General features: G+C 41.1%; 1 protein-coding gene across 3 annotated transcripts; it reads right to left on the bottom strand.

Moving 5' to 3' along the window:
* Nucleotides 1-27,485, bottom strand: IMPDH2 (inosine monophosphate dehydrogenase 2). Of its 3 annotated transcripts, XM_042451425.1 has the most exons (15): nt 27,205-27,484; nt 22,850-22,898; nt 21,105-21,206; nt 19,604-19,678; nt 18,764-18,970; nt 16,545-16,632; nt 15,203-15,402; nt 12,156-12,246; nt 11,169-11,264; nt 10,465-10,536; nt 4,756-4,899; nt 3,407-3,551; nt 2,767-2,910; nt 2,426-2,509; nt 152-751 (listed from the first exon to the last, which is right to left on the bottom strand). In XM_042451425.1, the coding sequence occupies exons 1-15, from the start codon at nt 27,300-27,302 to the stop codon at nt 730-732; spliced, it is 1,617 nt and encodes a 538-aa protein (XP_042307359.1). In that variant the 5' UTR covers nt 27,303-27,484; the 3' UTR covers nt 152-729. The 3 variants fall into 3 exon arrangements, with proteins under 3 accessions (XP_042307361.1, XP_042307359.1, XP_042307360.1); XM_042451427.1 differs by lacking the exon at nt 2,426-2,509 and having other exon boundaries at nt 1-751; nt 27,205-27,485; XM_042451426.1 differs by lacking the exon at nt 10,465-10,536.
* Between the last annotated feature and the right edge of the window lie 301 nt (nt 27,486-27,786).

The following is a 27,786-nucleotide window of genomic DNA, read 5'->3' as shown; positions in this document are numbered from 1 at the left end:
TCTGAAGTAAAAATGTATTTGCTGTACTTCTTGAGATGTAAAGTTTTGGGTAAGATCCAAATTGGCATATCCCTCACAGACTTTATTAATCATTTCTTAATAAAACATGCCTCTGAGCATGTAAAACACACCACCCTGGAAGCAAGACAAGCACAATGTGCTCCAAGGTTTAATCTGCTCGCAAGGATGGAACTAGCAAATGAGACTTCCAACAGGGGGCAGCTACAACTGCTACATAGGCTGCAAAATTGTCATATGGAGTTGGTGGGAAAACATCACAATTCTTTGATGCCTCTGTAGATGTTCTACCAGCAGTTGTGAAAATACCTGCTCATTGTCCTTTGGAAGTTAAAACAGGAAAGAAAGGCTGAATTTTGCCACCTAAGAGCTTATAAGTACCTCAGGACAATGTTGGAAAAGGTGCGCGCACACACACACTTTCACTTGTTTTATTGTAAAAAACCAAATGTTAACACACGCACGCACGCACGCACGCACACACACAGAGGACCCCTCTCAAGAGCCTCATTCAGCTGAGAGCATTTCCTCTGGAATAGGCTGATGCGTTCTCTTCAGCCTTGGTCAAAGCAGCTGATGAACCCAGGGGAGCTCTAAGTAGCTCTGCTCTACTGGCAAAATGGCACTTCTGTGAAGAGAGCAGTTCATGATGGTGACAGCACAGGCACTACAGGGTGGCAAAAGGCTCTGGAAAGTTGCATGGGACCTTAATCAGAAAAGGCGCTTTTCATATCTAGAAAAGGAAAAAAAAAATGGAACTCTTGTTACTTTGTCAGTATAACATATAGGGCCTCAAAGTTCACACAAAGTGTTCGATGGTAAGCTGGGCAAAATTGAGCTTCCTTCCCCCTATGAAAGAGCAAGATAATACTTCCTCCCTTCTCATTACCCCAGCAGCCATTTTAAAACAAAACTGGGCAGCCAGCAGTTTTGCCCCTTTACTTTTTTCCCAATTTACAATGCCATAATGCAGCCTGATCCTATGGATCATTTAAATCAGAACTAAAATCTTGCCAAGGTCCTGAAATCTGCATCAGGAGCATATTCCAGGTTATGGACTGCTGCTGCTTAAAAAAAAAGAAAGAAAAACATCTGTTGTATTCAGCAAATTTACTGCCAAGCATGAATATAGTGGCTATGTTTGTGATGACTAAAGGGGAGCTTTTGGTGACTGCCGTGTCTGAGTGGGATGAAGCTGTGCCCTCATGCTCCTCTCTACCATCAAACATATACGACTAACTGAGAGCAGCTTGTTCAAGCCTTTCAAATCATTAAAAATATAAGTAGTCTACAAATTATTTTTAAACATTCAGCCATTCCAAGGATGTAGTCCCAAGATGAAGCAAGAATGTTCTCTATTCTCTTTGTTTCCTGATTGCTGAGCAAGTTTTGATGAGCTGTCTTTTCTTCTGCTGGAGATTTAGTGCTTGACCAAACTGAACACAACCTAGTCCAGCTTCAGAAAGCATTGAGAAGCACCAAAAGTTGAAATGACTCACTGGACCACTCTGGCTAACTGTGTCTGAAGACACCCTGCACACCCATGAAACAAGTCTGCAAGATTCTCATTCATACTGGCCATGGGTTAGCTCTGGGCTGCCATGTGCTTGCAGGCCAGAGAGATTCACGCCATAAACCAGCATTTTAGTGTCAAAAATAAAGCACACCAGAAACAAACTACCGTATATACTCATGTACAAGTCGACCTCATGTTTAAGTCGAAGGAAGGTTTTAGGATCAAAATCTTGGATTTTGATATGCCCCGTGGATAAGTCAAGGGCAGAATATAGGAGACAGATTTTAAGAATGGCTTCAAAGTGGAAGTGGAGGGGAAAAAAAGAGAAGCTTGGTTTTCAGAGGAAATGCAAGGAGGAGGAGGAGAAGCAAAGGTTTGGAGATCAGCTTGCAAGCGGAGGGAAAATGGGGAAAAGCAAAGAGGAGGCAAGGTTTGGAAATCAGCTTGCAAATGGAGGGAAAATGGGGAAATGCAGAGGAGGCAAGGTTTGGAGATCAGCTTGCAAACAGAGGGAAAATGGGGAAATGCAGAGGAGGCAAGGTTTGGAGATCAGCTTGCAAACAGAGGGAAAATGGGGAAATGCAAAGAGAAAGAAAAGTTTGGAGATAGGATTGAGAAGGGAATCACTACATGCACTTACACTGGTGCCTCGCAGCTCTTTCAGTAAGCGCTGCCGAGGCACAGAGAGTGGGACATCAGGGCTACTTTTTAATGGAGCTTTATGAGCATTATTACTGTTTGTTGTTGTTGTTAACTGTCCTCCAGTCGATTTCAAGCCATGGTAACTGTATTGACCCGTGTATAATTCGACCCCAGATTTTAGGGTCAATATTTGGGCATAAATTTCTCGACTTATAGTTGAGTATATATGGTATCAGGAAAAAGACATACGAGTGAAGACCGTGAATTCCTCCTTCCACTTGGGCAGACATTGTCCTCTTTTCAAATTTCAGCTCTCCAGAATACATCATGGCTCTGGTAATAAAAGACAGAAGAAAGCTGAAACAGCATTCTCAACCCTCTACAGAGAGTTGCTTATTTGTAACAGCATTGGACAAACACCACATGACCACCCTGATGTACCTATAATGGGAGCAAAGGTAACTACCTAGTGGCATGAGAAACACTGTCCAGTTCTGTCATATTCATATAGCCGCTGCATGCAGTAGCTCCAATATGACTCCATGGGACACAGAAAGATTTTCAAAGAGGAAGACTATGAAGGCTCTCACCTTACTTGTGTTAAGCTTTTTGCACCAATATCTTGGCAGGAATGCTGGATGCCAGCAATTAGGTATGGCACAAACTTGTGGATAGAGCCCTTGTCCTGCACAGCACCAGAGACGCCCTGTGCCACTTTAATTTTATCTGTTTCACTGAGAATTGAAAAAGAAAAGCCCATGAGAACTCAAACTGCTCAGTCCCCCAGCAATTTTAACACAGATGAGAACAAATATTTTAACAAGTTGCAGCAATCAGCAAAACAGCATGCTGTAAATCTTCTTTTTCCACTATGCATCACGTACTTGTCCTAAACAGAAGGTCCTTCTTTCTGATGTGCATTCAGGTTCAGATATGACTAAATTCCAGTGGAAGAAAATCCCATAAAAGTTAAGCAGCTACTTGGAAAGCCCCTTTAACACCATGGCAGGATTCTGTGGGATGTTGGGGGATTTGCAGTTGAAGGAAGGACATTGAGAATTCTCAGTCAGAGAGCTATAGTGCCTCCTCAAACCACAACCCCTATAACTCCAAATGATGCTGCCCATAGCAGTTAGCACAATGAAATGCTGTAAGTGTGTAGTGGGAAAGGGCCCATGCATTATTTTGGAAGTACAATTCAGTGTGATAACCTCAAATAGTCCCTTATACCTGAAGTATCTATTCTGGCTGCCCAGGTTCTTGTCCATGGCATCAAGTGATCCCATGCCCCGATATTTCTTCAGCCTGATTCCATCCGAGAAGAAATACTCCCCTGGGGCTTCAGTGGTGGCAGCCAGAAGGGAACCCATCATCACTAGAACCAATGAAGAAGTAAAAACAATGGTATGAGAGATAAAACAGGAAAAGAGGTGAACTTTAAAATTACAAGGTCTCCAAGTTCCTATCCATCTTATCATCAGTTCCTATTGGCTAGAAATAAGTTTGCTATCTGTTACTCTCTTTCTGTTTTCCACAGATCAATTATATGGCTCTGCCTTCTTTCATATACAGAAGTGTGTTAACTCAAGTGTTATACTCTGTTTCCTAGAACACATGTGAATGAGAGCTGTCTGTGCTATAAATTTTGTGCTGCAACTCTACACAGGAATCATAGAAAGACCCTGACAAGAATTCTCTTGCCAAATAAATCATAGAATCATAGAGTTGGAAGAGACCGCAAGGGCCATCCAGTCCAACCCCCTGCCATGCAGGAAATCCAAATCAAAGCATCCCTGACAGATGGCCATCCAGCCTCTGTTTAAAGACCTCCAAGGAAGGCGACTCCACTACACTCCGAGGGAGTGTGTTCCACTGTCGAACAGACCTTACTGCCAGGAAGTTCTTCCTAATGTTGAGGTGGAATCTCTTTTCCTGTAGCTTGCATCCATTGTTCTGGGTCCTGTTTTCTGGAGCAGCAGAAAACAAGCTTGCTCCCTCCTCAATATGACATCCTTTCACATATTTAAACAGGGCTATCATATCACCTCTTAACCTTCTCTTCTCATCCCCAGCTCTCTGAGTCGCTCCTCATAGGGCAAGGTTTCCAGACCTTTCACCATTTTAGTCGCCCTCCTTTGGACACGCTCCAGTTTCTCAATGTCCTTTTGAATTGTGGTGCCCAGAACTGGACACAATATTCCAGGTGGGGCCTGACCAGAGCAGAATACAATGGCACAATTACTTCTCTTGATCTAGACACTATACTTTTATTGATGCAGCCTAAAATTGCATTGGCCTTTTTAGCTGCCGCATCGCACTGTTGACTCATGTTCAACTTATCGTCTACTCGGACTCCTAGATCCCTTTCACATGTACTTTCATTCAGCAATGTGTCTCCCATCCTATATCTGTGCATTTCATTTTTCCGCCCTAAGTGCAGTACTGTTAAAATGTTAAAAGGGGACAGCACTTTTGAAGATATCACAGTGACACAGTACCCAAACATTCTCTATGCCTTCTGTAGCAGTTACTATGCTCATGTCAACCAAAAGCAAGTCATCTATCAACTCTCATCTCACCTGTGGAAGCACCAAGCGCAAGAGCTTTGGCAATGTGTCCAACAGTCTGGATGCCACCATCTGCAATCACTGGCACCCCAAATCTCCGGGCATATTCAGACACTTTGTAGACAGCTGTAGCCTGAGGTCTCCCACACGCTAAGACTAAACCACAGAGAAAAAGAAGCAAAAGCAGTTAGCATCTGGCCCAAAGCAGACCTCACAATGAAGATTTTCGCCCACTTAAATGCATGAGATTTTAGAATACAGTGGTGCCTCGGGTTACGAAAGTAATTCGTTCCGCGGCCGCTTTCGTAACCCGAAAAGCCTTCGTAAGCCGAATTGCCATAGGCGCTAATGGGGAAAAGCCGCGTTTCGTGCGAAAAAGCCGAAAAAAGCACCAAAAATTTTCTTCGTAACCCGAAAAAACATTCGTAACCCGGAACAATGATTTCCAATGGGATTTTTTCGTATCCCGAAAATTTCGTAACCTGGGTATTTCGTATCCCGAGGTACCACTGTATGTAAGGTACCCTTCAGCTACACTATTTAACATAGGCGTGGGCAAATTGCTGCCCTCAGGCCTCTTTTTGTAGCCCCCAGGGAATCAAAGGACATTTCAAAAACATCCCCTCCCCCGACATGTCACCTAGGAGGTACAGGGGCATTTTTGCTGTTTTTCAAAACTGGAAGTAAACTGGCACTTTGTTTTGGGGAGAAAAAAAAGGCCTTTCCACAGGGGGATAAAAACATTGCAAAAATAGTTCCTACACCCCATGGAGGGCATCAGGGGACAATTGGGGAAACACAAAAAATATTTTCTTTTTCTTTTGCAGTGTGTGTATGTGTATGTGTGTGTGTGGGGAGGGGGGCTATGCCCCTCCTGGTCTCCTGGGAGCCCCCCTAACATTCACATTGCCCACCCAATTTACTACAAGCCAAAAGATGCAAGTCAGCCAGTAGAGGGAGTATCCTGAGATCTTCCTCCTAAAATGCATCTAGGGAATGTCTGCTGTTCCACTGACTGCGAGAGGCTGCTGGCAGAGCTCAGAGGGAAGCAGCTCAGAGAGCAAACATATGTCCATGCAAGCACACTGCTCACTTTTGGGTTCCTCCAATCCTGACTCCATGTGGCATCCGGCCAGAGCACTGGAGATGTTCTTGAGCATAACAAAAGCTCTGTTTGTACCCAACAGCCAAGATCCAAAGGCTCAACAGGAAGTTCCTATCAAGCTGACTCCTGACAAACGGGAACTGAAGCAAAATCCACCCCCCCCCATGCCCAGGAAACTATATAAACCTCAAGAGGAGACAGAAAACAGTCACAAAGGAACATACTTAAGTGTCAACAGGGGCTCTTTTGTATTTAGTATTTTAACATTAATCATTTGTCCCAGATTTGTTAGTGCTTTTCACGCTTGTGGATGTACATCCTGAAAGTGATGCACACTGTACTGCCATGGACATGCACAAACTCTACCACAAGTGTCCCAGCTCAACAGATTTCCCTTTACTGAGAGGCTCTTCTCTGCCATGGTTAGTACAATGTACCCCGTGAGATCATAACCATGCAAAATTAGTCAAGAGTGCACAGTTCCTGTTTAATGCAGGGTTTCAGACTTGCTATCTGCACTGCCAAAGCTAACCCAGTGCTTCATTTTAAAACAAAATGAGCCTGATACAAACACTTTGGCACCAGCTCATCTGTTATTTCATTCCTTCACAGTTTCTAGAGCTTGGTAGAGACAGCTCCACATAAAGAGTTTTATTTATTCTAGGCAAGGGAAAGTTAGTTTTGATATCACTGAAATCAGCTGCATTGAACTGGAATTCAAACTGGCCATGAAATGGGCTGCCAACAAAATGAAACTGTGTTAGCATTAAAGAGGTGGTCTCATTTTTGCTAAGACAACATCAAAGCTGCAAAGCATTAACAGCAGCTTTTCTATGGAAAAGCTCTGGAGCAAGATAGGTCTGCTTGCACCCCTTGCAAATAGGCATCAGATCATGTTTGGTAAACAAGCTTAGCAATGTAATGTACAGTACACTGTACACTAATGTAATGTATTGTACACAGTACACTGAGACCAGCCCTTTATGAATTAGCATATTTTATCAGAGAGTGAAACACAATCATACTATCCCAATTTCCAGCATCACAACTCACTCAGGTGGCAATGGCTTCCAAAGCAGGGTTTGAAATTTACCATAGTAGTTCTGGTATGACAACCACTCTTGGCATTTTGATAGAGAATAAGAGATGCAAAATAGGTAAATCTAGCCTTGTGTTACACAAACTCAGCATTGTGCTAAACCTGCAACCTTCCTTAAAGAACACACATGCAGAGGAATTACTGAACCACCACAAAACAGTCAGCAATCATGCTGAACAGCTAGTCAAACCATTACTAGGGATTTCAAAGAACGGTCTCACTTGGGACAGATCAGTGTTCTAGCTAGACATCTTGTTGTCTGTACTGGCTAGCAGGGGTTCTCTAGAATCCCAGGAAAAAGGACTTCCTCAGTCCATTTTCTAAGAACCTTCAACTGGAGATATCAGGACTATAATTGGAATAAAAATATGGAAATTCTGCTACTGAACTATGGATTTCAAATAGGTCACTGGATGATTTTACAAGTTTTTGAATTTCACGTTCTACCTCTAACAGAATAGAAAGGAAGATGGTTCTCTGATGTATGAGAAAGTGCAGTTTATTTCAAATGAAGTCTAAATGTTTTTACTTATTCCAGGGCTGACTAAACAACTAAAATGTTAACACTTTTAACAATGGGATTAAAGTACATTTGATATGTTATTCAAACCAGGGAAAAATCCAGATAAAATTGCCATAATTTTCTATTTGGTGTCCCTTGATACTTAGGACAAGAGTATGATTTCGAATTGGCAAGGTTGCATTTTATCACCTCATTTGTTTAACATACATGCTGAACATATCATTTGTAAAGCAGAATTAGCCTCTGAGGAAGGAACATTAAGTTTAAGAAATGCAAATACTAGCAGAAAATAGCAAAGTTTGGAATGATTATTGAAGGAAGTCAAGGAAAAAAGAGCAAAGGAAAGTTTACAGTTGAACAGTAAGAAACCAAAAATAATAACCACAGATCATCTACATAACTTTAAGGTGGACAATGAAAACATTGAAATAGTTTAAGATTTTCCATACCTAAGCTAAATCATTAACCAGAGTGTAGACTGCACTCAAGAAATCAAAAGACTAGGGGCTGGAAGCACAGCTATGAAGGAACTAGATAAGACCCTGAAGTGTAAAGATATATAATTGAATACTAAAGTTAGGATTGTCCATACCATCATATTTTCAATTTCTATGCATGGCTGTGAATGCTGGACAGTGAAGAAAATTGATAGGAAGAAAATCAACTCATTTCAAATGTGGTGCCAGAAGTTTTGCATGTTCCCTGGACTGCTAAAAAGACAAATAAATGGACCTTAAAGCAAATCAAGCCTGAACATTCTCTAGAAGCAAAGAGGACTAAACTGAGGCTACTGGGCCATATCATGAGAAGACATGACTGCTGAGACAATACAATAATGCTTTGCAAGGTGGAAGGCAGTCGAAAAAGAGGAGGACAGCATTCCAGATGGATAGACTCCATCAAGGAAGCCTAGATCCTGAGTCTGCAAGACTTGAGCAGGGCTATTAATGACAGGATGACTTGGAGGTCTCTTATTCACAGAGTCACCATAAGTCAAAGTCAGACTTGACAGCAGTTAACAACAACAACCCCTTGAGAACCTAGACCATGGTGACAATGAAAAAACACCAGGGAAAGGGTGTACGTAAATGCCAAAGAGAGAAAGGCAACAACCTGTATTGAAGAACCTATCATTCTGTTATCATTTCCTAAGCACTAGCTCATAACATGATTGATAGCATACTTGATAAGGGGTGGAGTGGGAAGGACCAAGTACATGTTTAGTGTCACATACATGTGGGAGGTCAGGTTTATAAGGAGAAAATAGAGGGGTGCCCTTATCCAAAATGTAAGCTTGGGAAGCAGCAAGGGTCAAAGTGTGGACAAATGTGTGCTGTTTTTCCACTTGATCAGTGACCTATTTGGGGGCAGATCTGCTCCATCCAAGTTAATATTACACCAGAAAAAAGCTGACTGGTAATTGTTGCCATGTCAACCTTAGAGGAAGAAAATCAGACTAGAAGCTGTTGTACTTTTTGCTTCTGGATCAACCTGTCAATGTCCTGGAAATCTGTCAATTTTTTTTCAAAGACATGCCAAGAAAATAAAATCTACAATCAAGTTGCTGACTGCAAGGATGTAAAGAAAATTCACAAATTGTCTTATCCTTGATGAAACATCAGGACATCCTACAGAGATAATGTCAACTGCCAGAACTAAACTTTTCATTAATTCAGGATGTTTTCTGGGGGACAGGAAGGAGAATATATGAACAAAAACACAATCCCTTGACTAATCACTTCTAGTTTGAGTAGGGAAACCACCAATAGCCTAACACAGGCAGGGATGGGTAATAGGGTGGAACAGCCAATCTTGTCTCCTCAGGGACACAACTGGCCACTGGAGGCCAAATTTGGGAGGAGATCTGTAAGCCACAGGTTGCACAGAGGCAACACTGGGCCCACCCCAGTTGGTTCCAAAAACATCAACATGAGAACCCTTCCTTAGGAAAACGATCCTTCTTTTCTGTGATCAAAAGCAAAATGTTTTTCAAACCAAGCCAAGTGAAATTACTCATCTTACTTTAAACAACAAGTTGCCCCAATTTTGCTTTGAAGAGCAGAATCAGCTAATCCTGTAAGTCAAAATGGGCAATTAAAACTGTGTGCATTTACCCTATGCAAGATCTTACAAACAGGTAGCTGCACTCCCAGTTATATACATGATGCAACATTCACAACGGTCCTGAAAAAAAGACTCTTCCTCCCAAAAAACAATCCATGCTTTAAAAAGGAACACTCCATTCACCTAGCTAGACTAAGGATAGAACAATGGCTTGAAGTCAATTTCCAAAAAAAGGACGGGGGGGGGGGGGTCACTTTACAGTGGTGTGAACAAACCCCAAGTAAGAAGAAAAATGTCTTGGAGGAGGAACACATAAGGATAATAGTTTTCAAGCATTTAAGAGGCTATCTAGAAAGGACTCCCTAATTTATGTATGACAGAAGCTTAAAATTGTACAAATGAAGATTTTAAGCTACATATTACATGTACTCAATCAGAACAGTTGCAAAGCTTTTACACGTTCAACAACACAAAAGAATTTAGTTAAATATCTCTAAAAGAGGGCACTTTACCTATTTTGTATTTCATATCCTGAAAGGATTTAGCTAATTTAACCTCAGAATTGTTTCATGGTGCTCTCACAAGCGCAATATATGATTGTGGCCCTTTGTATATAACACCAATGATGTGGGCAACTGAATCTTTTTAAATGCAAGTTCTAGTTTGAGGGAGGGAGGAAGGACATCCAACTAATATATTTTAAAAGGACAGTATTAGAACCCTGCTTTAGAAAAGATTCAGGATCAGAATACTTCTCAGTTTCAACAACCAGTATCCAAAGCCACAAAACCCCAAGTGCATCTACAACTAGATTATTCTCAAACAAGCAGGGGCAGGAAGAGGGGCAATGGGCAGCCAATCAGAGCCTTGCTCCAAGACACAAAATTAAGGGGGACTTACTATATGCTATATGACTTACTAATGACTTACTATAGGTGCCAGTGACTGTGGAAGGGCATTTGGGGCTGTGGGACTTTAGGTCTGGAGGGATCTTTGGAGCAGCTAAACAAGACAAAAAACATACACAGTTTAGAGATAAGAGGGAAGCAGCAAGAACCAGAGGGCACCCTGAACACTGATGCAACACCACCACACCAGCTGGTGTTTGAACAGTCAGGCTGCACTCCATTCCCTTCAAAAGAGGATGAACCCAATAGACCTCGCTAGTACAACATTGCCCTGGCCTGGCCACCTGATACACCTGTCCTCTCTGTTCTAATGTTGGCTGGACATACAACTGAACTGTTGAATACTGAGAGCCAGGCTCCTGCAGTAGAAATTTTTCAGTCATTATACTTTGCATGGATATGGGTATGTGTCACCTGTTTTGACATGGCAACCCCTTGAATTTCAGAGTTTTCTTAGGTAAGGAATACTCACAGGTGGTTTTGTCAGTTCCTTCTTTTGAAATATAGCCTACAGCTTATAGGTATCTGTTGGTGGTTTCCCATTGAAGTACTAACCTGGGCTGCAAGCATGGCAAAAGCAGACATATAAAAATGATTCAATGGACTGGATCTAAACCCCCATACCTCATACTGGATATGTGCCTCTGCAGGATAAGCTCACATCCTTTAAACAAGACACTGGGAAAGTCTGGGTTGATATTCCTCCCATTTTTTCTTTTTCTTTACCTTCTTGTGTAATGCAGATGGAGCCACTGCCCATGCCAACTCTCAGGGCATCAGCCCCAGCGTCAATCAAGTTCTTCGCCTGGGCTGCTGTCACCACTAGAAGAAGAGGAAAATATTTTAAAAGTGAGGAGGAGAAAAAGAAAATTGGCCTCCAGCTACATAGTAACCTCAACCCATCAGCTTTCAGCAAGACATTCTTCTTTCAAACCAATGGAAACAACTTTGCTTGTGTCTATTGTAGGCTTTTAAAGTAGTAAGAAAATAAAGAAAGGACCATCTATCAGCAGGTGGAGCCTTCTCCTATCTTGCTTTTATGTGATGGCATATATCACATTGGAAGAAGACCAAGTAAATGTATCCCTGAAGTTGTGGGTGATGTTACTGACTGCTGTAATGTTGCTCTAAGAGCAGATATGGACACAGGGATGGCATCTGTATTTGTAGCAGGGTCACATAAAAAAGAATAATGCAACCCTCTCTCATTCCCATAATAGATGCAGGGGCCAATAACATCAAGCAAAAATAAAAACCAGTTGGTCTTAAAAGCGCTGCCCATTCTTTCCCCCTCCTCCTTCTTTATTTTAAAATATGTATCTCTGTTTAAGATTTATATCCCTTAAACTCTAGGTGAAAACCCTATTTTATGCTGGTTAGGGCTGATGACTGAGGTCCAACAACATCTGAAAAGAACACCTTCTCCATTCTTAGCCCAACAAGATTCTGAGGAGGAGACATACAACATACTGCCTAAAAACAGAATGGCTGGGATTTCCAAGGCCTCACCATGAAAGAGAGCTCTTGGTAGCTAAGAGATGTTTCTAGCCCCACTTCTGTGGTGCCTTCACCACCTAATGCGCATTTACAAAGTGAGTCTAACAGCACATAAGCAAAGACAATCACCAGAGCATCCTGATAAATCAACAACCTGAAGAAAGAAAGAAAAACAAAACATTTTAATAGTTAGTTAAACAATAAAGAACATGTTACCATTGCCACCAATGACCTGCAACTCAGGGTATTTCTCCTTAATGTATTTGATCATGTTGATTTGGAAAATGGAATTCCCCTGAGAGGAATCCTGGGAATAAAAACAAAAACACAAGTTAAAATTCTGTGTTAATAGTTTTGAAAAAGTGTACATTTGTGTGAGAAGCATATCATTTAAGCCAATCCACCTGAAACATTATGGAGTCACTTTATGAAAATCAGTGGCAAACCTTTTCCTCCAGCCATTAATATGGAATTTGAACTGAGTCAATTCTATGCATAAAGTGTTTTTTCTACAGTGATTCCCAATTTTACTAATAAGGCAACATGTCTGGGTTTTGTTACAAAAAGGAACAATGGTGCTTGAAAGTTATTAAAGGAAAAAGAGCTTTCAACTGCTTTTACTACATAAATGGTGTCAACAAATCATTCATAAATTGGGAGGGAGGACTGTCTTAAAGAAAGGGAGCAGGAAGATTTAGGAGATGAATACATCTAAAGGAGTAGGAATAATTTAGATATGGGTGGCCTTGGGAAGGGCACATTCTCTCAACCTCAGAAGAAAGTACTGTAAAGGCAAACCTCCTCTGAACAAATCTTGCAAGAAAACACTTTAGGGTCACCAAAAGACATGACAACAAACCCTAGTTATTATTGGGCTTGAGCTAACACTACCTCTGTATTAACTAGGATTTGATTCATAACAACATGGTTTAGAAGCTTGTCTTTGATTAAAATAAATATACTTGAAAACTACTGAAATAATTGAATTACATCCCTAGTGATGAGGAACAGTTCTTTCAGATTTCTTGACTAGACCCCAACATATACTCAGTACTTGTACTTGTCTAATTGGCTTGTCTGATTTTGCACTATCCCTTCAACTCTGTATACTTATAGGGCTGCCAGGGCTGCACCTACACCTTTAATGATTGTGTAGATATTAATTTTAAAAAAAATTATTTATATTCCGCTTAATCACTTGGAATCCAAGCGGATTAGAACAATAAAAGAGAATACAGTTAAAATTCTAAAACCTCTATCCCTCCCCCCCAGTATAAAAACATAGTAATACTAAAAAGAGATTAAACCAGACAGATATTAAAACAGTAGTATAAAATCACAGTTAAAATCAATGGAAGATTTGTTTATAATAATAATAATAATAGAAATAGAAAAAGAAAAGAAAAGAAATGTATAGCGGGGACCAGATAGGACGGAAAAAGGGATGGAGAAAAGGGGAGAGAAGTGGGGGGTTGGGAGGCAGGAAAATAGAGGTGAACCTAGTCTGGAAAGGCCTGCTGGAAGAGATCCGTCTTAATAGCTTTCTTAAAGGTTTCCAATGTGGTGATCTGACGGATCTCATTCGGCAGGTCGTTCCAGAGTCTAGGAACAACTGCTGAAAAGAAGCGCTGGGTCACTGCCGAAAGTCTAGTCCTCTTTGGCTGAAGCAGATTCTTCCCAGCAGAACAAAGAGTGTGGGGAGGATGATATGGGAGAAGGCGCAAGAAATCAGGACCCAAGCCATGCAGGCTTTAAAGGTTTAAACCAACACTTTGTATTTTGCCTGGAAACTAACAGGCAGCCGGTGAAGGGCTTTTAAAACTGGTGTAATGTGGGCAAATCTAGATGTGCCAGTAACCAGCCTGGCCTCCAATTCCCAACTCTCTCAGGCGTTCCAGAAGGATACCATGGTCGATGGTATCGTAAGTCGCTGAGAGGTCCAATAGCAGCAGCAGGGTCACACTTCCCCTGTTGGTGCCCAGACGGAGATTGTCGACTAAGGCGACCAAGGCCATCTCAACCGTAGTCTGCCCGAAAACCGGTTTGAAATGGATCTAGATAATTCGTTTCATCCAAGATTGCTTGGAGTTGAATGGCGACTGCTCTTTCAATTACCTTACCCAAAAATGGTAACAGTGAAACAGGCCTATAGTTGTTTCTGTCAAGGGAAGGCTTCTTTAGAAGTGGTTTAACCACTGCCTGCTTAAGGCAAGATGGAAGATAGCCCTCCCTAAAGGATGTGTTGATTATGTTCTTTAATAGTAACCCAATGGCATTACCCCCCTGGATGGCCAGCCAAGACGGGCAAGGGTCGAGAGAGCAAGTCGTCTTTTTCACACAACCAAGAAGCTTGTCCACATCCTTGGTACTGACAAACTCACTGATCCAGAATAACAGTATAGGCGGAGATGCTGGATACCCCTCCTAACGACTCAGTTTAAAGTCGGCATCCAAGTCGGCTCTTATCTGAGAGATTTTGTCTGCGAAGTGATTATTAAAAGCGTCACAGCAGGCTGTTGTAGGTTCTAGCAAAGGATTCAAGGTGGGGGATAGCTGAGTTAAATCCCTAACCACCCGGAATAGCTCTGCTGGAAGAGACTTCGCAGACGCAACAGATGCAGAATAGAAAGACTTCTTAGCTGCATCTATCGCCACACCATAGGATTTAAGATAAATCCTATGGCGTGTCCTGTCAGGTATGAGCCGAGATATTGCTTGTCACATAACCAACATTTGATGAAATTCCCTCTTCTTACAACCATTAAAAGACAGACACCCTCTCCGGTTTTCAGTCTGGTAACCCAAATTACATAGAACATTTACACTCTGCCAACCACAGATGGCAATTTACAAAAACATTTTTAAGAAACATGAATACAAATAACATTGAACAGCTGATAACAACATTCAATGGTTATGAAAAAAATTGGACAGTTATGAAAAATGTTGATCAGTTTATATAGTTGGCCCTCTGTATCCATGGATTCAAGCATCCATGGCTTGAATATACACATACATACACATACACACAAACACACTTGCCATTTTATATAAGAGGCACCATTTTTCTACGCTATTGCATATAATGGGACTTGAGCATCCACTGATTTTGGTATCTACAGGGGGTCCTGGAACCAAACCCCAGCAGATACCCAAGGCCCACTGTATATAGGTACTAAAGCATACTGTTCCAAAATCCAGGTTTAGCTAGCCAGGGATCGCCCCAAATGCAGCTATTGCACATGTGATCTCCTAGCACTTACCAACACAACAACATCCACACCAGCTTGCACCAGGAGGTCAAGACGATATTTGTCATCTTCATGGGTTCCAATGGCAGCACCACAAAGCAGCTGTTTCTTGGCATCTTTGGATGCCAGGGGGTAGTCCCGATTCTTCTTCAGATCTGTACGAGCAATTATGGCCACCAGCTCATCTTTTTCATTAACAATTGGCAATTTCCCTTGAAATTAAAAAAAATAGTAATACTCATTTTATAGCAATTCTCATTTTACAAAATAGGAAACCAAGTTTGTTTTTTAAAATCAACACTAATTTTCAACATTCTTATATACTTTTATTTTTTTTACCTATCTGTTATAACTTTAATAAAAGTTAAAGTAGAAAAATAAAAATAAATTAAACAAGGACAATGGAAAACAATTACAAACTAAAATCCTGCAGTTCAACAATCATTCTGGAACTTTGGATAGAACCAGTTCATAAAATGTAACTTAACAAAGGTACAGAAAGTGAAGAATTGACCAAAATACAAGGGAAACTGCTGCACATATTGGGAACCCAAGTTGGAAAATACGTTTATTTACCTATTTATTTAATTTAGCTTACAGTATTTATATACAATACAATATTCCATAACATAAATGTTATATGTAACTTGCTTGATCAAGGCTACTACTTAATGACTCCATGACTGAATAGGGATTTAAGTGTAAAAGCTCAGATTTCCACTGCCTAAACTTATGGTGAACCTATGGCACACATGTCAGATTGGGAACTCAGTGCTCTCTCTGTAGATATATGCACCATTGCCGCAGCACAGAGTTCACCAGAGTTCATTACTAGAAAGTCAGAGGGGTATGGCACTTTGTGATAAATCAGTGGGTTTTGGGTTGCAGTTTGGGCACTTGGTCTCTAAAAGGTTCACCATCACTGGCCCAAAGCATTATTGGATTAATTACACTCAAATTTCAACTGTCACAGGTCTAACTTTGATTATTATCAACTCCCGCCATGCCACAAGATAGCAGGATGGAAGAAGTGGTTTGGGGAGGCCTAGAGCTACTTGCATTTTTCCACTATCATGGGTGTTCTATATCCCTAACCCCTGCGAATATAGAGGGCTGACTGTATTTATTTAAGTTCAGGATCTTCTCCACTTTAAACAAGATAATCTTAGATCAACAAACCTGGAAATGCACGAAATCTTTTGGATACTGCAGTCCCTTTACTCCACAGATTAGCGGAATTCATGCTCCATGCATGGAAAGTAGTGAGCCATCATAAATGGCACATCAAATTATGAAAATAAACCTGAGATTTGCATTAAAACACACAAAATACCACACAGCTATTTGCACTGACCTTTTTTGCTCCTCTGCAAGATTTCATTGGCTTCTTTTAATGTAACTCCTGCTGGTGCCACAACCAGATCTTCCCGTTTGGTCATGATCTAGTGGAAAAAGACAGCAAAGTAAAGAAGAGAACCTTTCTGCCTGGGCCAGGTTAAGCAGTAGTGCCATCTAGCAGCCAGATAAATCTCAGATTAGGGTCTCCTGCAGTTAAGGGAGCTACAAGAAATGTACGCACTGCCATTTTACTATTTATTACAGAAAGTCTAAAGAATTCTTAATTAAACACAGCTTGTACAATTTTCTAAAAGGGAGAGAGTAATTTTGATACTTCGAATCATAACTTTCCAGAACACAGAACCAGTGCAACTCTATAGACAGTTTTGATCTACTGTTTTGCTTATCAACCACAGCAACATTCAGGCAGAGTGGAAATATTCAATCTGATTTCAGGAATAGATTCAAGACCAAGACAGGTTTTGTCACCCTGATGGATGTGATGCCAACCATGGGACAACATACATAATGTCTTTCAGGGCTGCATGTTACCTACAGTTTGTGCACCCACTGCTTATGATCTAGTACTCATCCAAGACTGCATAGCAGTTATATTATGCTATTATATCACTTCAGTTAAAGAAGGTGAGGGGCTTGCATAAAAAGACATCTTAAACATTGAAAATTATCATGTTCAAGTTCTGATTTATTAATCTTGCATTAATTTTTGAATCCTCAAAACACATCTGCTTCTATACAAGAGAACAAAAAGCAAAGAAATCCTATAGAATCACAGAACTGGGCAATACATTTTTCTTTATTAAAAATAAAGATGAGGACAAAATTGAATTAGTCACTATCCTTAGCAATTCTGTATAACTTGTTTCATTTATTTTTTACAGCTTCAAAAACAAGCTTTACAACTAAGATAATGACTATATCAGGTAGCAGGCTAGAATCCTGACATCTAATTTTCTATATGTAGCAGAATTTTCTGAATGGAGAAGTATTTAATCACCACAAGGTTTCATCAGCAATTTCAAGTACAGTGGTGCCTCGGGTTACGAAATTAATTCATTCCGCGGCTAATTTCGTAACCCGAAAAACCTTCGTAAGCCGAATTGCCATAGGCGCTAATGGGGAAAAAAGCCGCGGCTCTGCCGCGGCTCCATTTAAAACAGCGCGGAGTTTTTTCGTAACCCGAAAAAACTTTCGTAACCCAAAACAATAAATCCCTATGGGATTTATTCGTATCCCGAAAAATTCGTAACCTGGGTATTTCGTATCCCGAGGTACCACTGTAGTCCAGTCCAGAACATAGGTTTATACCTGGTAGTCTAGCTATTTTAAGTTAACAGATGAACACTTGTGTTGCCTCATTTTTCTGTGAAATGAATTAATAGCTGGGGATGGTTCAGGAAATATTTTCTTGGCTTAACTACTTTCAACATAACTGGACAAATTCAGTCTTCTTGCTTCAGAGAAATCAACCTGTGAATCTTATGCTTGGAGCTTCATTTTGACACAGAAGTGAAGCAACAACAATGGAAGGTAGTGCCCTAGTTCTGAAATGTCAAATTCAGAGAGTTGAATTTTGTTCAGCCTCTCTCCTTCTGTAGCACACATCTCATCTGAACTTTTCTGTAAGCATGTCACACAACACTCTTATTTGAGGACAATGAGAGATGATTTCAGATCATTCCTGGGGGGTGCAAATACTGACGGGTTCATCAGCACAAGCTAAAGATAGCACATGAAAGCATAGCTGGCTCCAAGGCGTTGCAGAACACTGCAGTGCTGAAACTTGATGCCCAGTTAATGCCAATGCCAGAAGGCTTTCATTATGCAACGGGGAGAAAATCAGCCAAGAGAAATGCAAAATGTTAACTTGCAAACATAAATGCTATTCAATAGTACTCCCCAAGACATTATATGTACAGTGGACCCTTGCCTTACGTGGGGAATCCGTTCCAGACCCCCCCCCCCCCCCCCCCGCGTAAGGCAAATTCCGCCTATGCTAGAGTCTCATTCATTTGCATGCACAGGCACGCGTCCTGTTCATCCGAATGCAATGCGCCGTCCCTTGTGCCCCGCGAGCTCCCCACGGCTTGAGTGGTGTGCTCAAAGCCGTGTATAGCCATTGCCAAAGCCCTACAGAGGTTCTCCAATTATCCCAGCAAAAAATCCAAATCTTTTCCAAGTTTATCTGTTGTAACGCACAAGACCTTCACAGACCTCACTAAGTGGCAAGTCATGCTCCTCCTCCTTCAGGAAGTCGATGTCTCGGGATGAGATAATCCCCACAAGCCGGCTGCCCATCTTCCCATTGTCTGTTATGGGGATGCCACAAAACCCATGACGGGCTTTTGCTTCAAAAACGTCTCGGACCCGATCTTTGGGGCTCAGCACTACAGGGTCAGTGATAAATCCCTGTTCGTATTTCTGGAGCAATACATAATCAAAAGGAGAATTTTCAGCAAAGGAGGCAACAGTCACATAAAGCTAGGTGGGGGAAAGGGATAGATAAAACCCAGTGGTAGAAAAGCACTATTGCAAGTAATGAGTAATGTCTACAAATGCAAACATGATCAAGGAACCTGGAACTGTACAAATATGTCTGGGAAAAGACAGGCAGCCTGCTATGCAGAGTTCATTATTATTACAGGAAGCTAGTGGAGACCAAAGCATCCCAATCTGAAGGTACTTGGAGTAATATCTATAGTTCTGCTCAGGCCGGCACTAATTAAAACCATTTCTAGTGAGGTACCTTTAGGGTCCACCAGTATACATTCCACATAAGTAAAGAGCTGATGTTTCAAAACACCATTACAAATGAACCCTGGTTGGCAATAGTCGCAATTAATACTGGAACAACTCTTAACCAAATTAGAGTTTGCAGGGGAATTTTGTGTTCAAGAATGGAGTGTGCACACAATAATACATGCAGCTCCCAATCATATAATCCTGGTGAAGGTCCAGGCAAGTAAATTATGCCTGAATCAACTTACTCAGACCAAAATATTTCTGGCCAATAGCCAATTTATTACCAATTTTTTTCTCCCCAGTGACTCTTACCTTAACTTTCCGTACTTCATTGGCTTGGAATTCTGGAGTACAATTATGATGGATGAATCCAATCCCACCTGTGAGCTGAGAAAATAATAATAATAATAATAGTAATAAATTGTAACAACAATAACATTTATTTCTTGCTATCAATGAAGAAGCTGGGACAGGCTGCAAGAAATGGCCGAGGTTTGAACAATTTTGTAAATTTCTACCTTACAAAAAAAAATGCTGCTAAAAGTGAACATGAGAGCAGTAGAGACAAAACAAAAGCAAAACTGGAAGGGGCAAAATTACTTCTGCTAACATTTAGTCATTAGCAACAGCATGCTAGTCGTTGTAATGAACACAAACGAGGCAAAACAACAAAAGCAAGTGTAAATACCTCTTGGGAGTATGCAAAGACTCAGCTTTTAGCTGTTTCCCCAAACAGGAGTCAGTCATTCAGTACTGGCAGTTTATAGAGAAAGGGGAGGTAGTTGGAGAGGGAAAAATCTGATAAGTCCGTGGTGTACACCAAGATTGCTACATTATATGAGGACACCTAATTGTTAATTATATAATCTGTATACTTAAACTAGATTTCTCATCTTTTCAAGTAGAGTGCTCCTTGTGAATGGTTACCCCAGAAAACTTTCTAACTTCAATAAATTGTTCGTTTCAAGAAGGCACATAACTTGCAAGAGATGGACTAGACTAAATGGGAAGTTCAAACATGGACAAATATAGGACTCAGAGAGAAAAGAAGTGTTGAAGTACAGAGGATAAATGAATGGATTCTTAAGAAAGGTATGGAAGAGAGTGGAACAGGATGGTGAAGAGAAAAGAGAGTGCTGCACTGGAACCAGCAAGCAATTTAGAAGGCATGGATGTTAAGAGAGGAAAGAAGTGGCAAGATAAGCTGATAAACAAGCACACAGAAGTGAGAATGACAAAAGGTTCAGGGAATGAGAAGAAAGCTACTGGTGCAAAGGGGAAATGTTATAATAGGCATCAGAAACTTACTTCAGGCAAGATGCTTGAAAACAAGAAAAGCTTTTATAGTTTCAAGGCTGAGGCAATACAGCCTAGCAGAAATGTTCCCTGATTTCTCCTGCTGTTATTAATTATTATTAACCTTTATTTATGAAGCGCTGTAAATTTACAGTGTTAATCTAAACCTCTCTGAAAGCCACTACGGAAAGTGGTTCCATATTGGAGGCAACTTGAATAAAGTTAGAATATGACAGTAAGCTTGGCTGCTAACCAAGTTCCATACAGCATTAAATTTATTGTTCATCTGAATACGATTAAAAACACAATCCCATACAAGGTTAATCGGAGGTAAGCCCTGCTGTGTTGAATGAATCTATCTACTGAGCATATATGCTTAGCAGTGCTGTCTAAATGAAGGAAAGCAGGATAGTTTAGCTCTTCATAGGTACCTTCCAATTTATCAAACTATGTTTCCCTGGGAAACACATATTAGATTAGGTTAATCCCTCCTTCCTTGCCATCTCAGTTTACTTACCGCCATTGCAATGGCCAAGCTGGCTTCTGTTACAGTATCCATAGGGGAGGATACCAAAGGAGTCTTCAGGGTTATCTTCTTGGTCAAAGCAGAGGTAAGGTCCTTAAAATAAAGACAACTTGGTGGTAACTACATGCTACTTTCACTTCTGAGCCTTTCAAGTATTCTACCAACATGTGGATTTAGTAACTATAGGAAAGAAAAGGTGTTTTTTAAATGAAAAAAAAAAAAAAAAAAAAAAAAAAAACAACAAGTATTGTTGCTTCATGTTACTTTGCACTGTGGGAATAAGAGAGAGGACCTTCTCAGTGGTTGCTCCCAAGCTTTGGATCTCCCTCTCTAGAGAGGCCAGGATGGCACCATCCTGGCTATCTTTTCGGTGGCAGATAAAGACATTCTTCTGCTGTCAGGCCTTTTCAAGTGAATAAGGGCTGGGTTTTAAATGATGTGCAATTTAAAGTTTAAAGTTTGTATTTTAAGATGTTATAATATATTTATAATTGTTTTGACTCTTAAAATTGTTTAACTGTTTTTATATATTTTTTCATGTTGTACTATTTTTAAGTTGTATTGTTTTCAATTTGTTATTTGCTGCCTTGAGTCCCTATATTGGGAGAACGGCGGGATATAAGAAAATAATAATACTGATAACAAATATTTTCTAACCAATAAAAAACACTGATAATTCCAAGATCCTAAAACGGTGCCACAAAAAAGGGCAAAAAAAGAATCTCCTATAGTGAAAGTTGTTCTTAGTTAGAATCATAGAATCATAGAGTTGGAAGAGACCACTAGGGCCATCCAGTCCAACCCCCTGCCATGCAGGAAATCCAAATCAAAGCATCCCTGACAGATGGCCATCCAGCCTCTGTTTAAAGACCTCCAAGGAAGGAGACTCTATCACCCTCCGAGGGAGTGCATTCTACTGTCAAACAGCCCTTACTGTCAGGAAGTTCCTCCTAATGTTCAAGTGGAATCTCTTTTCCTGTAGTTTGCATCCATTGTTCCGGGTCTTGTTCTCTGGAGCAGCAGAAAACAAGCTTGCTCCCTCTTCAATATGACATCCCTTCAAATATTTAAACAGGGCGATCATATCACCTCTTAACCTTCTTTTTTCCAGGCTAAACATCCCCAGCTCCCTAAGTCGTTCCTCATAGGGCATGGTTTCCAGACCCTTCACCATTTTTGTCGCCCTCCTTTGGACACGCTCCAGTTTCTCAATGTCCTTTCTGAATTGTGGTGCCCAGAACTGGACACAATATTCTAGGTGTGGCCTGACCAGAGCAGAATACAGTGGCACTATTACTTCTCTTGATCTAGACACTATACTTCTATTGATGCAGCCTAAAATAGCATTGGCCTTTTTAGCTGCCGCATCACACTGTTCACTCATGTTCAACTTGTGGTCTACTTGGACTCCTAGATCCCTTTCACACGTAGTTTCATTCAGCCAGGTGTCACCCATCCTATATCTGTGCATTTCATTTTTCTGCCCTAAGTGCAATACCTTACATTTCTCCGTGTTGAATTTCATTTTGTTAGCTTTGGCCCAGCTTTCTAGTCTATTCAGGTCATTTTGAATCTTGATCCTGTCTTCTAGGGTATTAGCTATTCCCCCTAATTTGGTGTCATCTGCAAATTTGATAAGTATGCTCCCAATTCTGTCATCCAGGTCATTGATAAAGATGTTGAATAGTTCACAACATTAATTTTATATATCATGCAAGCTTAAGCCTTATACTCACCACTTGGTCTGCAGTAAAATCTATGTAGCCAGGAAGTATTAGGAAGTCACTGAATAATGGAAACAAAAGAAAAAAATGTTATTGGATACCAAAGAGGTTTTTGGTTTTTTTACTGGTAAAGAACTTTATAATAACTGAAAACTAATACCACAATGGCAGCATTTCTGTGCTCTCTCTCTTGTTGCTCTCCATGCTGCCTGAAAATGTCACAATGGGCACAGGAGACTGCGGGGGGGGGGGGGGCTGATCTCACACACCCCATTTCTGCTGAATTCCACCAACTAAAGTCTACCACTGAATACCACCCAATGTATTCTATGGATCCTCAAGAGATTCAGTGAACCTACAGGCAACGTCTGTTCATATCTCAGAGACTGTGAGCTTAAGACCTAACACAACATTTCAGCGCTCTCTAGGTGGAAGTTCCATAATTTTCTTCTTCAAAAAGCACCATCTGTGGGGCACAATGGCACTGTATTAAGGCTGTGATACAGTGGGAGAAAGCAATTCAAAGTTTCATTTCTAGAGAAACTCCTGAACTTAAGAGCACACATTGCCAAATTTGCTCGGATCCATGGATTTGTATACCCCTGTATTTTCCAGCTGCTAATGGGAATATGAAAAAACTGCCACAGCCAAGCCTTCTGCATATAATCCAGCTACCAGTCTGGATCAACTTTCATGCACCCAACTACCAGTTTGACCGTTTGAATCTATATGCAAGCCAACATCATTATTCCTATATTCCTCTCGGTTAGAAAGAAGATGGAATGGGCACATAAAACTGCCAGGGAGGAGTCACACTTATAGAGACTATAATTATTAGAATGGTGACATTAACTACTGAACATTAACACTAAGTCACCAGATCTAAGGAATAAAACCCAAGAAAAGTTAAAAGCCAGGTACCTCTGCAGAATAAACCAAGCAAGCTCAGTGACTAAGGTGATCAATTTAAGTCTGAGTTTAGTTTCAGAGCCTATTTTAAGGACTACAGTGCAACCTACAAAACTGTTATGAAACAAAGAGCTCAAGGACAGTAAACCTATATATCTGGAATGGCTAGAAATCTGCTGCACTGCAATAACTTAGCTGTACCAATTTCTTTCTGTTTGCAGTAATTTCAGTCATCTCCCTACCAGACTATATCTTTTTCATTTTAGTCTTTTTAGGGCAGGATCTGAAACTCAATGATACTGCCAGTTTCACGTACAAAAACTGTAAAGCACAATTGCTAGCATCTTGTGTAAAAAGGATCTTGGATAATGAGACTGAGTGTTGAAACAATAGAGAACCGTGAGAGTAATTCTCTGAACTAAAGAACCCAGTAGTACGGCAGTAAAAGGGCGCCTTATGGATACCCAGATTCAGAGAGTCCCTGGCCCCAGGGAAGACACAGAGGAAGACCTGACCGGACAACTGAAATCTTTAGAAGTTCCCCATACTTATACTCAGTATTCTTCTCCCCTCGCCACTGTGGAAACTTCCAAGGAAAACAGTTGTGAAATTCATTAATCAAACGTTCAAAAATGTCAGTTGATGTTTAACCAAGACCTTGTCCCTGATTTGGAAACCTTCCAGAAGACCTGCCGAGACCTTCTCATTGTATTAACTCTTCTTCTCTCAATAGCTACTATCAGTGAAAACTAAAAGGGTGTGCTGTATGGGCAGTAAATTAAAGTTCTATAGACAGAAGATGTCAAGAAATACGAAGAGATCTATCAATCTCTAAATTTAATCTAACCCACTCTATCTATAAAAATTAGTATTTGACCCATATATTCTTGACTTGACAGAAGACAAATGAAAATTTATATAAGAGTTTTCTGGATCAAGCCACTGAATCCAATATTCTGTTTCTAAAAATGGCCAATTAAATGCCATTAGGAATGTAAAGAACGAGGCCAACATTCTTCTTTACTTATTTGTCCTCAATATCTAGTATTCTGAAACCTACACCTTTGAATGTGGGGTTCCTACTATGTGGCCATGGCCAATGATCACTGACAGACCTGTCCACCAATACTTTGTCTGACCGTAGTCTCTTTCTCGACACAGGCTTATCTATCTGCACATGCCTTCCACCATACTATTAATACCACTCTTCAAAAAATAACCACAAACCATTTCCTTTGCACCTGTAAACATGCATGTGTAATTCTCCTTCCGATAATCACTCATTTATTACCATGATTCTTGTTCTGGGGAACATAGTCAGTGCAATCACAGCTATGGCTGCATCTGCACTGCAGTTTGACACCGCTTTAACTACCATGGCAGAATGCTATGGAATCCTGGGATTTGTAGTATGCTGTGCCACCGGACCTCTCTCTGACCAAGAAGGCTAAATCTCACAAAACTACAAATCCCAGAATTCAATAGCACTGGGCCATGGCAGTTAAAGCGGTGTCAAACTGGATTATTTCTGCAATGCTGTATTTTCAACCAAAACGATTTATGTCATCTTAAAGATTAACACTGTTTGGGGACATACACTCATGTGTGTGAGAATAAACTCTGACAGATAAGACTCCTACATAGTATATATCTAAATATAAGTGGGTCCAGAGAGGCATGAAATCTGGAAATAAAAAAACCTCCATGTGACATTTGCAAGAAGAATTGAAATATTCACAACGCAATCATATGACCATCTGCTGGTAACTGGCAATAACAAGATTATATGAACTTTGCTGTGGTTATATTTACTGTATTACAGCCAAAGTGGAGACCTGCACAAAATCAACCTTGCAGAGAAACAATATTCAGCAATATTGTGTAAGATTCCCTCTTTGTTCTGTTGCAGAAGAATGGTGACTGACTTTAGCAACAGAAAATACTAATTCCTGAATTGCCGTTTTATATCAGATTTACACTCATTTTGGTGTAGAGACAGACGTATGTGTCCTATGGCAATCTCTGTGGAAATAATACATTGGTAATATTTGACATTAAAATGGCAAAGAAAGTCATGCTCTGTATCACAATCTTATTAGATGGGATGTAACATTTCAAGAAGTATATTTTGTGACTGTGATGTAAGAAGCCTCCTGACAATTTGTGTTTGATCGCATCTCTCACTGGGTAGACTATGGCTGTTCATATCTTTCCCAAGGAGCTATTTCCCAATGGCAAAGTCTGTTTTCAAACATAGTTTATTTATAGATGCCTGTTCTCTGGCATAGGGGAAAGAGTCAGCTTTCTAGTGCAAGGACTATTTCCAGAGTAGTTTCTCAAATGGTTCATATTACATATCTAGCCACAGAGGAGATTGTGAAGCATGTGTGCAAATGCATCAGGGTTCACATGAAATTCCACCTGGAGATGAGGTTACTGGGAGAAGGAAGGAGAAGACTCCTAGCTGAGACGTCTGCCAAAATACAAAGGTATGTAACTCTAAGAGGAAAGTGCATGAAACACTAGCACATGTTGCTCTCAGAGGGACATTCTGGTGTCCACAGCTTCCTTCTTCTTATAGAAAGGCAATCATAGGATCATAGAGTTGGAAGAGACCGCAAGGGCCACACAGTCCAACCCCATTCTGCCATGCAGCAACTCTCCATCAAAGCATCCTGGACAGATGGCCATGCAGCCTCTGCTTAACGACAAAAGCCACAGGTCCAGGACAATGGTCCCACTCACTCCCTTCACTGGCTTTCTTTTTAATAAGGTGCCCATGTGTGAGTATGCCTATGCATCTGTCTGTATGCATCTATCTATCTATCTATCTATCTGTGTGTACATATGCATATGTGTGTAGATATGTATTGTATACAGATATCGATTACAGATCCATACTTGCATATAGTGATATGTGGAGAAGGGACCAGGCTGGCCTTTCAGGCTGCTGTATCCAGGGCCCAACGGAAAGAAAGAGCTCCTCAAAGGTGGGACAAGATCTCTCTATGTACTGACTGTACAGAGCAACACGGCCATATCTCTGAACGCTACGTACCATATATTGATACCTATGACATTTCTATAGAGGCAGGCGTTGGGTGGGAAGATTTTATGTGAGCAATGGGAGTATGCCCTTTCCATTTTAATGCTTTAATGTTTTTAAATAATTAATTTTAATTAACTTTTAATTAAGTATTTTATTATTTTTAAAAAACGTTTGTAATCCATGTTTCAGTTCTTGTCTTTTTAATATATATATATATATATCTATATATCTATATCTCTCTTGTAACCCGCCTTGAATCCCTCCCACTGTGGGAGAAAGGCGGCATATAAACCCTGGAAATAAATAAATGTATCTATATCTACATCTATATCCTGGAAATAAATAAATAACAGGCAATATAACATATTGTGTCCTGGGTGCAGGACCGGGGCTCCCTGGAGGGCCTTACTTGTAGGTGAGTCCGTCTCCGCAGTTGAGCATCTGTTGGGCCGTGAGTCCGTCGTCGGGGACGTACCCGGTGCCTCCGCTGATCAGGTAATCCGCCATTGCTGCTGCCGCGCGTGCCGCCAAGAGCCGTTGGAGCCGCCGCCGCCGCCGCGTGCCAGTCCAGACGCTGCTGCCTTGCGCTGGCGCACGCGCACAAGGAGGCCTGATCGCGCGCCGCTCTCTCTCCCTCCTCGTCCTCTCGCTCTTCTGTCTCGCTCCGGAAAGGGCCAAATGCCGGCGCGGCGCGAAACTTAAGCGAACAGCGGCTCTCTCACGAGGTCAGCCCCGCCCACCCCTCCTCCTCGTGACGTCACCCGCAGCTCCACGCGGCTGCCTTGTGTAAGAAGACCCTTACCGACACGCCCCCTCTTTCTGCGTACGGAGGCCCCGAAGGGTCACGCCAAGTCATAAAACAAGAGCCGGCCGTTGCGCCTTCTTCTTCTCTTTCGCGGTCGTTCTGACCACAGCGCCACCTTCCGGCGAGCGCTTTAATTGAGCCTGAAACCGCACTGCAGAAATGATCCCCCTTGACAAGCGCTTTAAG

The sequence above is a fragment of the Sceloporus undulatus genome, chromosome 2, assembly GCF_019175285.1.
Source record: "Sceloporus undulatus isolate JIND9_A2432 ecotype Alabama chromosome 2, SceUnd_v1.1, whole genome shotgun sequence".
NCBI classification, from domain to species: domain Eukaryota; kingdom Metazoa; phylum Chordata; class Lepidosauria; order Squamata; family Phrynosomatidae; genus Sceloporus; species Sceloporus undulatus.
The sequence above is the reverse complement of the archived record's forward strand: the minus strand, read 5'-3'. Positions and strand labels throughout refer to the sequence as shown.